This window comes from Phalacrocorax aristotelis, chromosome 12 (genome assembly GCF_949628215.1).
Source record: "Phalacrocorax aristotelis chromosome 12, bGulAri2.1, whole genome shotgun sequence".
Taxonomy (NCBI): domain Eukaryota; kingdom Metazoa; phylum Chordata; class Aves; order Suliformes; family Phalacrocoracidae; genus Phalacrocorax; species Phalacrocorax aristotelis.
Window position 1 is genome coordinate 4461320 of NC_134287.1, and position 15236 is coordinate 4476555.

Here is a 15236-nt window from a genome sequence, read left to right on the forward strand (position 1 = left end):
GTGTTTCCTCTTGAGGGGTGTAAAAACGGGTTTGAGCTCTACCTTTCCGCGAGCAGAAGCCGAAGTTATTTTTAAGAACCGGTGCAAGAGCGGAAGCCGGGAGAGCGACGGTGCCGCTGGGAGCGGGCCGGGGGCGCGGGCTGGGCTGGGGCCGCTCCCGCGCTTACCTGCGGCCGGCAGCGCCGCCGCGCCGCCCGCCCTCCACCTCCGCGCCCGGGGCTCCCGCCGCCGCCTCCCGCCCCGGAGCGGCGCTGCGGGCCGCGACGCAGCAGGGCTCGGCCGGGGAGCAGCGCCTGCGCGCCCGTCCCGCCCGCGCGACCCGCCCCGGGACCGGCCCCGCCGCGGCGGCCTGCGGGGAGGGCAGGAGGGAGGGCTCGGAGCGGGGGGAGGCGCACGCCCTTTCCCTTTCTCTTTCGCAGGGCGGGCGCCCGCCCGAGGCCGCCGGGCTGCGCCGGGTACGGCGGGGGGCCGAGGCGGGGCGGGAGGCGCCGCAGGTGCGCCGGGGGAGGGACGGGGGCCGGGAGCGGCGGGCAGAGCCCGGCCGCCGCCGAGCGACCCCGCCCGCCGCCCTCTCCTGCCGGCGGGCCGGGGGGTGGGGGGGGCTCGGCCCGCGGGGGCCCTCCGAGGCCTGCGGGCCGCGGCGGGGCTGTGCGGGGCGCCGGGGACCCCCCAGGGCTGGGCAGCGGCCCCTGCACCTGTCACCGCCGGCGGCCGGAGCTCGGCGGGGGCGGGGGCGCTGGCTCGGACCCGGGCGGCGGCCGAGCGCCGGGCAGGCAGCGGCTGCTGTGTAAACAACAGCCCGGGTACCCCGCCAAGTTCATGGCGATACTTGTCCTCCGGGGCGTGATCGCCGGTGTTGAGCCGCCAGGCTCACGCACCTTTCTCTTTCCACGTGTGTTACAGGTAGGAAAATGACTCGCCTGGCACGGGAGCAGGAGTTACCAGCCATGTCCCTGTGAGACCTCCAGAATTAAGAGCCAATGCCTGGGGAAGTCCAGTTGCACAGAGCAGCGCCGCAGCTCTTGTGAACCGTCGGCACTGACGCCTCTCAGACTTGCTCCTCTGGCCCGAGTACTCTGCCAGCATTTCCTACCCCACGAATGGCTACTCAGAGGAAGCACTTGGTGAAAGATTTCAATCCTCATATCACCTGCTATATCTGCAAAGGCTATCTCATCAAGCCGACTACAGTAACTGAGTGCCTCCATACCTGTAAGTAGTGCTTTGCAAAATATCCCTCCTTCATAAGTGATACTTCCTTAAAGTGTTACGTGTTTATTATGATCCCTGTGCTGGTTTCTGATTGCATCTAAAGTGTTGCATGAAATGCTATGCAGTTTCTTCTAGGGTTTCCTAGACACTGGTCTGCCGTTTGGGTCATCTTGAGGGCATGTTGGCTCTGCTGAACACCTTACAGAATAAAGATACCCCTTTTCTTTCCCCCAAGCTAGTGGTGATTGTGCTGGCTCTAGCACCAAACATGTATCATTGTGGCCTGGCTGATCTCAAGTGAGATCTTCGGGTCGGGTGTGGTATTTTGATGACATAACTAGGCTTTTGAAACTTTAGCCAATGTGTCTGTTGGCAGCATGCACGATAGATACACCAGTTTGGTCAGTACTGGCTCACATCTCTCTGTAATGTGTTCAATGGCACAATGCATAGAAATACTTGAAAGTTGGCAAAGTATTTATTTAGGGAGTAGATCTCTGAATGAAACAGACTCAGGAAAATTTATTCAGGTTGTTTTATGCTCCTTATAAAACATTTGTGTGTATGAATTATATTAAACGTGTGAACAGTCCTGTCAGACTCCGTCGGCTTACTTCCACGAGCGAAGTTACACGCTTCAATTTTTTACATTTATTCCTGAATAGAAGATAGTTTGCTTGGACCTTCGTGAGAATTTGGCATCTTTCCAAATGAAATTTGAATTCTTCTAAAAGAAGAGTAAGGGGAACGCTATGTTTTCTGGTGGATTTCCCATTTTTAAATCTTTAATATATACCATTTAAAAGCCTTGTCTTGGCATTTCCTGTCATTTCTGCGTGGTGTTGTTCTTGCAGCTGTTATTGTCTTCACTGTTAATTTTTACATTATGGTGTTATGTCCCTCGTATGTCGAGCACACAGAGAATTAAAACATATCATTCCTCTATGGTGTTCATAGTATAAGGATAATATTGTTTATCATTATAATACTATTTTTACTTCAGTTTCTGAGAAAAAAATGGTGTTGAACTGACTTCTTCCGAGTCTATTATCAGCTAAGGATTATATTGTGTTTTGTGGTATTATTCTTCAGTTTTGGGTTACTTGGTAAAGGAATTTAAGTTCAGGAGGAGAGAAGTTAAGCAAAGTGACCTTATAAGAACTTGAAATAAAACAGGGAGAGAGGTATATTGGGTATTATTAAGTGATCTTTCCCTTTTAAAGAAATCGGAAAAATTCCAGCATTAGTTAGTTTTTTTATGGTTGAAGTGTAGTGAACAGTAGTAACTTCTAAAAGGTTGGGATGAGGGGAAAAAAGTTGCATCAGAAATCAGCTCAGACTTAGAAAAAAACCTGGTTTTATTATGGCATCTTTCTGTTCAGAAAATTTGTTTATTTACTTTCGCTCCCATCACAAAACAATAATGGCAGAGGAACTTTTTTCTCAGCAGCATCTGTCTCTTCTTCACTTGTGGATTGTGAGCTCTTCACTAAGACAGCTCTCTTACTGCCTAGTCCCAGACCAGTGCACGTGAATTTTACTGAGCTGCTATATAGTTGCACGGGTCTCCTCCTCACAGAAAAGCTGCCACGTGTTTGGGTCATTAAGTAGAATTGCAGGAAAGAAGCAAAGCAAAGTTTAGTTGCCAAAATATGAAGCTTACAGTGATGGAAAGGAAAATGAAAAACTTGAAGTGGTGATATGGAAGTCTCATGTCTGTAGAGGAAAAGGTGATCTGTGTGTGGCAGAACTCAGGAAGATAACTCTGATAAATTATTTTACACTTTGGCTTTTAAAAAATATTTTCTCTTTTTTTTTTTGGTGGGTTTTTTGGTGGGGTTTTTGGGGGGAAGTACAGGTATGGTTCTTTGGTTATATCCAAATAGTTACCAGGAATTACAACAATTTTAACTGTCCTTTGGTATTTGTCTGGTACTACTAATTGCTGTAATTCAAAACAGTGTTGGGCAAATGATCAAAATCTGCAGATATTAGTGGTTTAAGAAGCAGCATAAATTCATTGGATACTGGGAGTACGACATATTACTCTGGACAAGATGAAAACATGTATCGACATAGATGGTCTCCAGTGATCACAGAGGAGCTAATGCGATCAGTAGTAACCAAATCAGTTAGCAGTTAATTCGTGTCTCTGTGTTGCTGAAAAAATGTTAAGTAGTAAAGTTCTGCTCTGAGAAATCTGTGCCTTTTTAATAAGAGACGTTTCTGATGGGGTTTTTGGAAATGTTGGGCAGACAACCCCACCATTTACTGGGAAGAATAAGTGCAACTTGGGCATTAGTGGTACAAACCTAACTGTTGCTGTTGGGAAGGAAGCTCTTCTATTACTGCAAAATATTTAATTATTCTGCAAATTCAGTACTTTGTTTCTTTTTTGCTATTTGCTACAGAATGGTTTTGTGTTATGGACTGAGACCTTTTTTCCTAGTCTGTTACACAATTGTCAAGGATGTCTAGGAACTATTGGTTGAAGCAGGCTAGATGTGAGCTAAAGGGTATGTCCCAACATCTGTGTCTTGAGTCACTCCGTTGTTCAGTACAGTGCACGCTTACAAAACTTGGAAAATAAATTTACCTCAGGAACATTCTTTAGTATCCTAAAAGACACCAGACTATTTACACAATCATAGAAATGTTGGTTGGAAGGGACATCTGGAGGTTGTCTAGGCCAACTTTATGCATGAGGCAGCTTAGTTGCCAACACTATACCAGGTCAAGCCATGGCTCTGTGTAGTTGAGTTGTGAATTTCCAAGCATGGAGTCTCCACACTCTCTCTCAATAAGCTTTTCCAGTGCTACACTATTTACTTAGTGAAGATGTTTTTCTGAATGTCCTACCAAACAGCAGCTTGTGCCCATTGCTCCTTGTGATACTATTTGCCACTACCAAGAGAGCTGGGTTCCATCACGCCTGTAACTGCTCTTCAAATGGTATAGACTGTTACTAAATCACCTACTAGCCTCAGCCATGATTCATTTTTGGTAAATTGATATCACCTATTCCTGATTACATTTTTGTCCCTCACGTAATTGGAAATCGATTCCAAGGGACACGACATGATCTGCCATCTTTCCAAGGAGCTAGGGGAGCCTGTTTAGTCATAGTTACCTGGGTCATCCTTCCCATCCATTTCTCAGCAGGCCCTAACCTGCTGCTCCCTGGCTGCTGGTCATCTTGTCCTTCCCAGATCAGGCTGGTATGCATGGAGTTCTGGGATCAGGTTCTACCTGTGAAGACCAAGGCAAAAAAGCTATTGAGGACTTTTCATATGGACTTTCTATATGATCTATTCCTAAGTTGTTTCCTTCATCCATTAACAGCTGTGTTTTCTCTGAACTTCAGCTACCAGCCTACTTGCAGAATCCCCTTATGTCCCTCGTCGGTTTTACCTATGGCTGAGCTTTGGCCTTCCTAATTTTGTCCCTAAGTGCCAGAGCAATATATCCTTTTGTTTCCCATCTTGTTTCTGCTTCTAATATACCCTGTTTTTGCATATTAGGAATCTTGTGCACCAAGCAGTTATCATGCAGTAAGCAGTTCTGACAAAGTTCCCTGTACAGTGGGCTAGTTCGCTCTTGAGGTCTGAATAAATTTTCTTTAAAAAAACCCAGCCAGCCCTCCTAAGTGCCTTTCTTTCTAATGATAGTCTCCTTGGGAAATCTGACTAGCAGTTGCTTAAACAAGCTGAAGTCCCATCTCCTGAAGTTCTGAATCGTAACTCTGCTGTTTAACTCTGTATCCTTCCTTGAGATCCTGAACTCCATCTTCCTGTGGTCGCTGCAAGGCAAGCTGCCATCTGCGGCTGCACTCATCACCTGGTTTTCCCTGTTTACAAACAGCAGATCAAGTGGTGCATTACTCCTAGTTGGTGTCTCTAACATTTGCCTTAAGAAATTGTCAACCAGTGCAGTCTAGGAACTTTCAGAAATGTACTTCCATGCAGGAAAATGACCAGAGATGTAATTTTCAATATCAAACCAATAATCTTGCAACCAGAGTGGTTTTCAGATTTTGCTAAGAGCTTATGCTCTCACCAGGAGATCCTTAAAGAACTTTACTGCAGCAAAATTTCCCACCCTTGGACAAGCAAGCTGAGCTGCTTTCATACCTCTTCTCCTGCAGAAGCTTCAGTCAATGGCATGTAGCAGGTCATAAAGGTTAGCAGATCTGTCTTATTTTGAAATAGAAGATTTCAACCCAAAAAGTCTTTCTTGCTCACCACATATTGAAATTATCTGTCCCTTTTAACAGGAGGGAATCCAATCTGACTGTCTGGTAACTGTAATTAACAGTGGAGTAGTCTCACATGTATAGTTTCTGAGAAAGGTCCTTAAGTATATTGAAGTTTTCTGTCCTGTTTTTATGCAGACACTTTCCCTAAAAGTAAGTGCTTTTAAAACAGGTTTAAGATAGCTAATTAAATACTTCTTTAAACATACCAAATGACTTGTTACATCTCAGTGCTATCACTGAGATGGGTTTGATGTTCCACTAGCTGTGTGTATCCTGTGCCCCTCCTTTTCTCATTGGATCAAAGAGTGATTAATTTTGAGACAGGAGATCCTTGGAAGCATTCAAAGGATGAGTTCTGACAAAGACTTTGTCCTACAATTAACTAATTAAACTTCCTCGTCGAGAATATTTTGTTTAAAAAATGCTATGTGAATTTTTATTTAGGTATGTGGTTAATCAGCATTTAAAAAATAACCTAGGAAGAGTCTTCTCATTGAACAATATGTGTGTAGATATGCATAAGATATGTACTTTTTTTGTTTGCGTAAGATGACATAGAGCACAGTCCTGACATTTTTCAGCTGATTACAAAGATCTGAAAGAATATGCGAACCAGATATCTCTGTATTGGGAAATGTAGCATTGTGTAGTATGTTATGGTTGCCAGCCAATTAGCATATGTCACACGAGTACTTTTATCAGCTCTAGTAAATCATCTTATGTGAATTTAACTCTTGTTGTGGCTCATCTGAAGTGTCATAGTACAACCATGAAATTCAGGTCCTCGTTTCACTGGCATGTCTAGCACATACCTCAAAATTCTGCAAACTGTGTACATTTTGGTTAAGCTGTTTTCTTTTGCCTGTTTGCTGCCACACCGTGACCTACAGTAAAGCAAGTGAAACCATGTCATTTTGTTAATCTGTACCGGAAACATTGAAGGTTTTTGGTTTGGGTTTGGGTTTTTTTTCTTCTCCTCTAAAGTGGTAGATTAAATATATCTGTAATTTAATTGTGTGTAAAGATTCCCTTTTCCCCTACCCTTTTCACCCAATACTTAGACTTCATCCTGTTCTCTGAAACTTCAAAGTGATAGGCTTTGAAAAATGTTCGGTGTTTTATATTGAGAATAAGAGAGGATGATTATACCTATCATATCTGAAAATACTGGTTGATGATCCTACTCCTACTAGAAGTATCATGTAACAGTTCATTATTCTTGAGTGTAGAGTTTATGTGTATTTTTTTACTTTTACATTGCTATCGGTAAATCACATTTAGTTTTGGCTGGCAAATCCTCATAGCACCATAGTTTTACATGAGGAAAAGCAAAAGTTGTTTTAGATGACCACAGTATTGATTTAGAGTTGCAAGGGGGGGTTCATGGTATAAGATCAGCTCATTATTTGAGCTGGCTGCACAAAGCCTTGATCCAGATCTGTATGTTTATTGGGATAGGGAATGCATCCATATAGGACTGGCTTAAGATTCTTGGTTCCTTATGATGTTTTGTCTGTATATATTCTACTCAAAGAGCTCTCTTACACTGGAGATTAAGCTCTTCCTTAATCATTCCCTTTTTTGAACCATGCATGGCTTCCAAGGGTGCCATCTTTTACCAAAAAAAGTTATAAAAAGAGCACAAAAATATATTCAGACCAATTGGTTTATATTATAAATATTTCTTTAAGCTACATCATTGTGGATTTTAGCAGACTTTATGTTTAGCAGTGTTTAGTGTTTGGGAGGTTTTGTGGAGTCAATCATCTGACTTTAAATAGTGTGTTACTTATCTATCCTGTGGCATAGAGTTCTTCCGAACAGTAATAATTTCAGATTTCTTCTAGGTGTAAATGAAAGTATAGCTCAGATAGGTCCTATTTGTCTTCAGTTTGGGAAATAAGCAAAAAGCCTAGCAAAGCCAAGTTTAAAGTACCTTTACAAGATAAATCAGTGAGTCCTTTTCAAAGCAGTCAGATCAGTGTAATCTCATCACAGACTTCAGGAACTTCTCTGATGTGAATGAAGCAGAGATCCCAAGAGCAAGTGAAGGGAATTAAATTATCTTCGAAGAATATCAGACATAGCTTTCTTAAAACACAAGGAAATGCTTTCTGAAGGAGGCTAGTACTAATTGCTTACCGAAAAAAGAAACGGTTCTGGTATTGATATGAAGCCACTGGTAATCCTCTTAGAGTCTCCATTGCTAAAAATTTCCCAAATAAGAGAAGGTTAGGGGTTAGGCTTACCAGTTCCAAAATTAATATTGATCATTACCTGTTACATTTATAATGTTTTTCCAATTTTTTTTTTTAAATTCTTCATCAATCATTTGAAATTGGCGTCTGGTTAGAAAGACTGACTCCATAGAGACGCTACTGTTTCTCCTGGGCAGGAGGCTTACAAAAAATCCATTCCTTTATTATAGGAGTTAGCAGAAGAGGAACTCCATCTCACTTTCAGCTTTCTACTGAAAGAGTTATCCCTAAGCTCAGTCTCTGTGAAGGCAAGTTAGAAAAGGTCTAGAGTAAACCAAACCCATATGTTACGTACCTCAGTGACTTTCAGCTGAATTTCCATATCACCATTGACAACTGTGTTAGACTTTACAATTTCACATCATACGAGCTTCTCAGCCTTCCCCCACCCCCCTCTTTACACTGAGGTTCTCCAGCTAATGGAATTTCTCAGATAGCAGATGATTCTTAACCTTGCTGTTCTCATCAGTATTGTCATCACCCGCCACTAACCTGTACACTTTCTCCTGACAGTAATAGTGTATCATCTCCACCTTCAGCACAGTGTAGGTACCAGGATTATGATATATCAGGAGCTGCAGTTGGAAGAGCTCAAGTGGCAGCAGTATATTTCACAGAGTCCTTGAGAAGTTTAGGCAGAATATGGTTATTTTCATTCTCATTGAAGTAATCCAAGAAGTGCTTATTCTAGAACTCGCTTCAGACTTTTACTACCTCTGACATGAGTTAATCCTACTTAGTCCTTTGGTTTACTTCACACAGACCTACTATCTCTACATTTAATTGCTCTTGTGCTCTCTACTTCAATAATATAGAAGACTCGTGCCTCAAAAATGTCCTGATTTTTTTTTTTTTTTTAATAAATGGGAAGAAGACATCTCCTCCATTAATGAATGGGGAAATAACATTTTCAACAATGGTAGCTACTTCCATTCATGGCAATATTTCCTTTTCTACACTGTCTTCTTTCTAAAAATCTCTGAGTTGCTTAAATTTAGACACCAGTTAGCCACTATGTCTGCATATGGTCTTCTGTTTGAAATATATTTATTTTACAGTGATTATGTATTACTATCAATTAAAGAGCCTTCTCCATCATGGTTTTGTGCCATATTGTCTTCTGTTTTGATTTTCCCGTCGTGTGTTTAGAGTAGGACCTTTTAATTATTGGCTCATTTTTCACTTCTCAAGAAGAGCAAGATAAATGAATGACATGATACCAGGATGGCCTATTTCAGAAAGAAAAGCACACTTCATCCTAGCTTCCTCATGAACACTGTAACAGAATTTCATATTAATTAGTGTTACTGATTGTTGGTTTCTTTGAATTCAAACGACATGGCACGCTTGTGATTTAGATGGAGGCATTTTTGGGGGGCCATCTTCAGGACTACTGGTAGTATCAAAAAATACAGGTACAGTAATTAGAGTTGGAAGGTAAGCGAGAACATTTTTGGAGAGTATTACATTATATTCTTTGGCCAGCTAATCAAATTCTGTCTGTGCCCTTGAATGGTGTTGGCTGCTGGCAGGTAATTGAGGTCTGGACACCTGTAGGGTTTCTGTTTGTTCCTTAGTACATGTTTTTACAGAGCATTATGTCTTATAGCAATGCCTGTATAACTTTGGGAAAGTGATGCTGCTTATCAAAATTAATTGATGTCTAAAGCAAACAATGCAGTTAAAAATGTCTATAGTAGATGTAGGTGGAGAAATTTTAAAAACCCCGCATCTATTTCATCTTGGCATAGCTAGTTGAAATCAGAAAGCCATAACCCAAATCCAGCTAGTACATTAATTTAAGAAAAGAGAACGGTGATTGATATTCTTGGAGAGGTTATTTTTGTATATATTTTATTGTCTGTGCCTCTTCCCTTTTATATCATAGTGTATATGTGGCTGGGTTTTGATTAGTGTGAAGGAACTGGACTGTGCCTTCAGTTGTTCCCTGTGCTGCTTTGTATTTCAGGTGGGTGACAGAAGGAAAGATAGTTCAGGTAGTTACAGGAGCTGGGGTGGCTAAGGTGCTGGAGCGTGTCCAGAGAAGGGCAACGGAGCTGGGGCAGGATCTGGAGAGCAGGTCTGATGGGGAGCGGCTGCGGGAGCTGGGGGAGTTTAGCCTGGAGAAGAGGAGGCTGAGGGGAGACCACCTCGCTCTCTGCAACTACCTGAAAGGAGGTTGTAGCAAGGCAGGGGTCGGACTCTTCTCCCTAGGAACAAGCGATGGGACGAGAGGAAATGGCCTCAAGCTGTGCTAGGGGAAGTTTAGGTTGGATATTAGGAAAAAATTCTTCACGAAAAGGGCTGTCAGGCATTGGCACAGGCTGCCCAGGGAGGTGGTGGTGTCTCCATCCCTGGAGGGATTTAAAAGAAGGGTAGACGTGGTGCTTGAGGATATGGTTTAGTGGTGGACTTGGCAGTGATAGGTTAGTGGTTGGACTTGATGATCTTAAAGGTCTTTTCCAACCTTAACGATTCTATGATTCTATATTTTAAAAGTTATTTGGACTTGTGCTTTATTTTAAGCATGTTCTTAAATGCTCCGTTGGGCTGGCATGAGGGCTTCTGTTCTGTAAGCGTAGCAGCAAAATGTTTAGTTTTAGGAGTATTAGTTATAAAAAGTGTATAGAAAAGTGAAGAAATGTGGTAGGTACAACATGACCTTTGCTGCTGTGTACTAGGCTTCGTACCTGTGGAAGTGTTAGGGAATGCAAGTGCAAAAATCAATTAAGTCTAGTAATTTAACAAATTATAAAAGATATGTGATATAAGAGGAGTTCTGTGATTACAGGTTCTTGCATCTGTATGCCAGCGCTAAATACCTCACAGCTGGAGAAAAAATTAACTCGTATCCTGAGGGCTGAACAGTGCTCTCATAGCGTCAGTGTTCTTGGCTGTTTTGGAGTCCCCATGCGCAGGGGACAGCACTGCGCCCTGCTTGCTGGCCTTGTTTGGCAGGACTCATGGGCTTTCTGAGCTGATTTTACCAGTTCATCTGAAACCTGCCCCGCATCCAGCACTGCTAGAGCCGTTTGGCTGGGGGAGAGCGCCAAGAGCCAGCCGGAGAGCTCTGAGGTCTGCCCATCAGATTTAAAGGGGAAAGTTCATTGTCGTTTCAGCCAAAGCTATGAAGTTGATGTCCTTAAGTTAGTGTTTTAAAGCAGTTGAAAAAAACACCTGCACAGAGGTTTAATGTATGTATATTACCAGCATCAGCTGATTTGTAGTAACTCTTCTGAGCATACTAAGGCAAAGATAAATGCAGGCTTTGCTTGTTAGGTGACATTTGTTAAAGGAATTTCAAGATTCCTTAAAGATTGTCGTACAGTTAGGATTTACTAGCTCGTTTTAGAAGTACTCCTAATTCTTTAGGTAATTGATGAAAGAAATTACAGTACTTTAGCAGAAAGCATTTGCAATTGCAGCAGTCCATTTATTTTTTCAGTCCATTTACTGATGAATTTGCAGTTCTCATTTCAGTTTAGGTGAAGTAATAATAAACAGAGGATAGAGTTTATCTCTATCCAGAATGTTGTAATGCAGTAATGATAGCAGGCATATTTGTTCTCATCAGGTTAGCTTCCATTTTCTTATTAATGGCAGTAAAACCTGCAGTCTGCAATTAGTCATTTGGAAGCAATAGTAGTGTAGCACCTTATTAATTTAATTTCAGTTTATTGGATTTTAAATTAACACTGTTGTTGTTTTGGGTTTGTTTATACTTTCCATGGTCATGATCCTGATTTTTCATTATAAGCTTCAAGTATTAACTGTCTGCTCTAAGTTCTGTCATTGCTTTTGAAGGTGCTATGTCAAAAGGGAAACATAGCCACTTTGAACCTGTGTACAACTTCTGTGAACTTTTCTCTTACAAGAAGAATTTACAACTGTATCTTCAGTTGCCAGCAGCTCTGTTGGAAAGAAAATAATGTGCATAAGCCATTTTCAAATCATCTGAAGTGATGACTGGCTCTGCTGGGCTAGAGCTCCCCAGCATGCAGTTTCTCAGAACCTGTTCTTTACGTGTGCTACATGGGATGGCTTTTGCATTTTACAATGCTCGGAGAATTATAAGTGGTAAAAATACTGCATACTTTAGAGCAGGACTTGTGTAACCTGTTCTGCTGAACTCAGTGTCAGGGCAGAGCGGAACTAGCTGTGGCTTTGAGGAACAAGAAATGGATAGGGTACCTTGTAATTACTTGCTTAAAATAATACTGTCTTATCTTTGATGTACCAGGTAGTTAGCTGGTATCATTAGGTCATGTTCAAAAAATATTATTTAGATCTTAGTCTAAGATTTTTAAATTTTTTTTCTTTTGTCCCTCAGTTTGTAAGACTTGTATTGTTCAACACTTCGAAGACAGCAATGACTGTCCCAGGTGTGGCAACCAAGTGCATGAGACCAATCCACTAGAAATGTTAAGGTAAGATGACATTGCACAATGTTTGCTGAAATGGAAAAACAAGAAATAAAATCTTAATATCTTTATCCTGAAAAGGAATTAAATTTTTTGCTTATTTGTAAAATACATATACCAGCAGTTGTTGGCCATAGATTCTGTCAATAAAAGGAGGAAAGATAAGGGAAAGGCACAGAAAGGCTGGGTGTATTGTACAAATTAAAATAAATATTTCAGTACCTCTATCTTCACATGAAATTAAAGTCTAGAGTTTCTTTTTTTCAACTGATTTAGGGCATTCCAAACTGCATGCAACTTTTTTCTTCTTAGTGCAATGTAGAAAATGAATGACAGAAATAACAGTGTTTTCCAAGGTGTAGATTTACCAATATGAATTGAAATCTGCTGTCAGATTAATGAAAAGACAATCATGAAAGAAAGTTCTGACACTGAAAGTGCCCTTTCTTGAGAGCTTGCATTTTTTATATCACAATAATACATCTTTGTTTAAACAATTATTTTTCTTGAAATTCTGGATTCTCTTTTAGTGATGTTATGTTGAAACAAAGGTGATAGTTACCTTACAAGTACAGTACAGAGAAATCAAGATACGTCATCATAAGTGGAAGAACTTCATGTTTTCTTGAAATGATGAAGCCACTCTGTGCCCTCTCTCCCAACTCTCCCTCTACCCCACCTTACCTCCCCCGGTATTATTGGTTTGTAATACTGTTGTGAACTTAGGAAGAAATATACTTACATCAGTGTTAAAATAAGTATTTACATCTGGAATCTATTGCTATTACTTCATAACATCATTATGTTTGCTGCAATTCATCATATTTTGCTTCGATTTTTGACTGATATGTATGTGCAGAGCAATTCCCATGCTTCAATTATATACCAAGAGGATAGGTGAGAGAGATTAAATTCAGCAACTCTAAAGGGTGTTGCTAGCTTAAGTCTTTATCATCTGAATGCTTTTTGGAAAGGTAGGGCTAGGAGAGTTTCTGTAGATGTTTACCGTAAGTATTTTTCTGATCTCCTGTCAGTGCCTGAGATGCTGTGTCAGCCATAACAGAAGGTGCTGTACAGGGTGTGTAAAGCTTCTAATAAGCTGAAAACAAAAGCATTTCAGAAATATTTCTTTTATTCTGACAGGACTATCTCATAGGAGCTGAAAAATGCATTTTCTGAAGCATCTAGTAGATGTTTAGTAAAATAATAACATGTTTTAAGCAGGAAATGGTAGAAGGGTGAGAAAAGTTGAGACCACAAGACAGAAATGTGGGAAGAGCTGTTTTCTCTGCAGTTATTTTCTGAAGCTCCTTTTAGAGGCACTGGGTTTATTTGCCAATGAACGGCACATAGCTAGTAGTTTGCTAGTTGTAATTCATGAAACAGTTTTAAACATTTGCTAGACTAATAATCCGAAGAGCACATGAGCAGCGTAATGGAATTCGGATGCCACCTGCATGTCTTATACTCTGACCAGCCTACGCGTTGCTCAAGAGTGCAGTAATTTTCTGAGAAAAGGCATTGAACACTCTATGTAGTATTTTTAAGTGAGATCTTTGAGATAAACTACTTTATAAACTCAATTCTGAATAACTTCATAACTTTGTGAGTTTTTTAGAAGTATCTTTTAGTTGGCAGCACTTAGGCTTATAGTTTCAACAGACCCTAAGTCTGAAATTCAACGTTGAGCTCTAAAATGAAAACCTAGGAAGAGTGTTAAATTCTAGAATTTAATTTCCTGATGTAGCAGAATTCTGCATCCTCAGTATTCAGTAGGGTCTGGGTTGGTTATACCATGAAGGCATGTTGGTAGCATGCTTCTTTGGATGGAAGTTTTCATGAGCGATAGTCTTCGTTTGCTTCAATTCAGATAATTAGCATTTTCAGACAGCTGCTTTGCTCTTAAAAGTCACACAAAGATATAGAATAGATGAAAAAAGAAACTGTATGAAGCTGACATAAATGCTTCATTCTTCTTTCTATGCATTCTGGTTTGGAGGCTGGAAGATGTGGGGTAGAAAGAGGCGTGTCTAAAATATTAATGTTCATGTTTCAGCGTTAACAGGAAGCATCATATTAAATGACTGAGACCAACTTTGGACTTCAGTAGTTTCATTTTGGAATGGGTTTGATGCGAGCCACAGAAATACAAATCTTTTCTTAGACTGCTCACAGGCGTGGATAATAGGAACATTGTAAGATGCATCTGAAATTGAGAATATTTTCTTACTTTCCTATTTTTTTAACCTATAGTTTAAGTTTAGTTCCCTGTACATAAAGATGGGTGTTACTTTTTCCTGCATTTTTTAAAGTATTGATTAGTATTTACAATTCATAAGAATGAAATAATTCTTTTTGTTTAGTTTTTGAAAAAAAAAAAAAAGTAATTGACTAGAGTATGAAGCCAGTTCTTGCTGCTAGCATCGTAAATTTGCTGAGTATACCGGTTTTCTCGCTACATTAGCACTACCAGTGACTTTTGTTTTGGGCCATTGAAGACGATTAGAAAGTGCTAAGTGGGATTTTTCAAAAATAAATGTAGGAAAACCAGCAGGTATTATACCATCCCTAGGAATGGTTAGCGGGATTTTGAATGAAGGTAGTGATGTTCTCTTTTGAGGTCCTTATTTCTTTTCTCTTAATGGGTAAGTTACAAAGATTTGAGCTTCCTTACAAAGTGAAATTAATTCCATTTCCAAGACAGGTTTCCAGTGCTTTGCTGTGGGAACTTCCTAGAAAGCAGTTCCATCTAGTTGCATTAAATGTTGAGAGGAGAGGCTAGAAGAGATAACATACCGTTTGGAAAGGTAGACCTATATTGTCATCTACCAGAAGCTAAGTGCTCAGGCATCGTGTGATTTTGGTTTCCTTCTTATCTGTGAGAAAGTGCTATCTGTGCTGCTTTGTTGGGGGGGGGGGGGGGGGGGGGGGGGTCGGTCTGCTTCACTTGTTGAAGGGTTTGGGTTTTTTTTTTTGTCTTGTAAGAAGCAGCAATTAAAAAAAATGGATCCTGGTTGCAGCTTAAACATGAATATTCTTATGGTATGACTGTCTTCATGGACTGATGGATAGCACAGGGAACCAGTCTCA

At 40.9% G+C, this 15236-nt stretch overlaps 1 protein-coding gene across 6 annotated transcripts in view; it reads left to right on the forward strand.

Moving 5' to 3' along the window:
• The window catches only part of PCGF5 (polycomb group ring finger 5), a 62480-nt gene that overhangs the window by 33161 nt on the left and 14083 nt on the right, over positions 1 to 15236 (forward strand). For 4 of the 6 annotated variants that reach the window (XM_075108301.1, XM_075108299.1, XM_075108300.1 and 1 more), the window contains 2 exons: positions 904 to 1212; positions 12056 to 12152. In XM_075108301.1, the coding sequence (XP_074964402.1) occupies positions 1101 to 1212; positions 12056 to 12152 (209 nt within the window). In that variant the 5' untranslated portion in view covers positions 904 to 1100. Of the gene's footprint in view, positions 1 to 333; positions 456 to 903; positions 1213 to 12055; positions 12153 to 15236 lie in introns of those variants that run through there. The other 2 variants (XM_075108297.1, XM_075108302.1) reach the window with 1 other exon arrangement.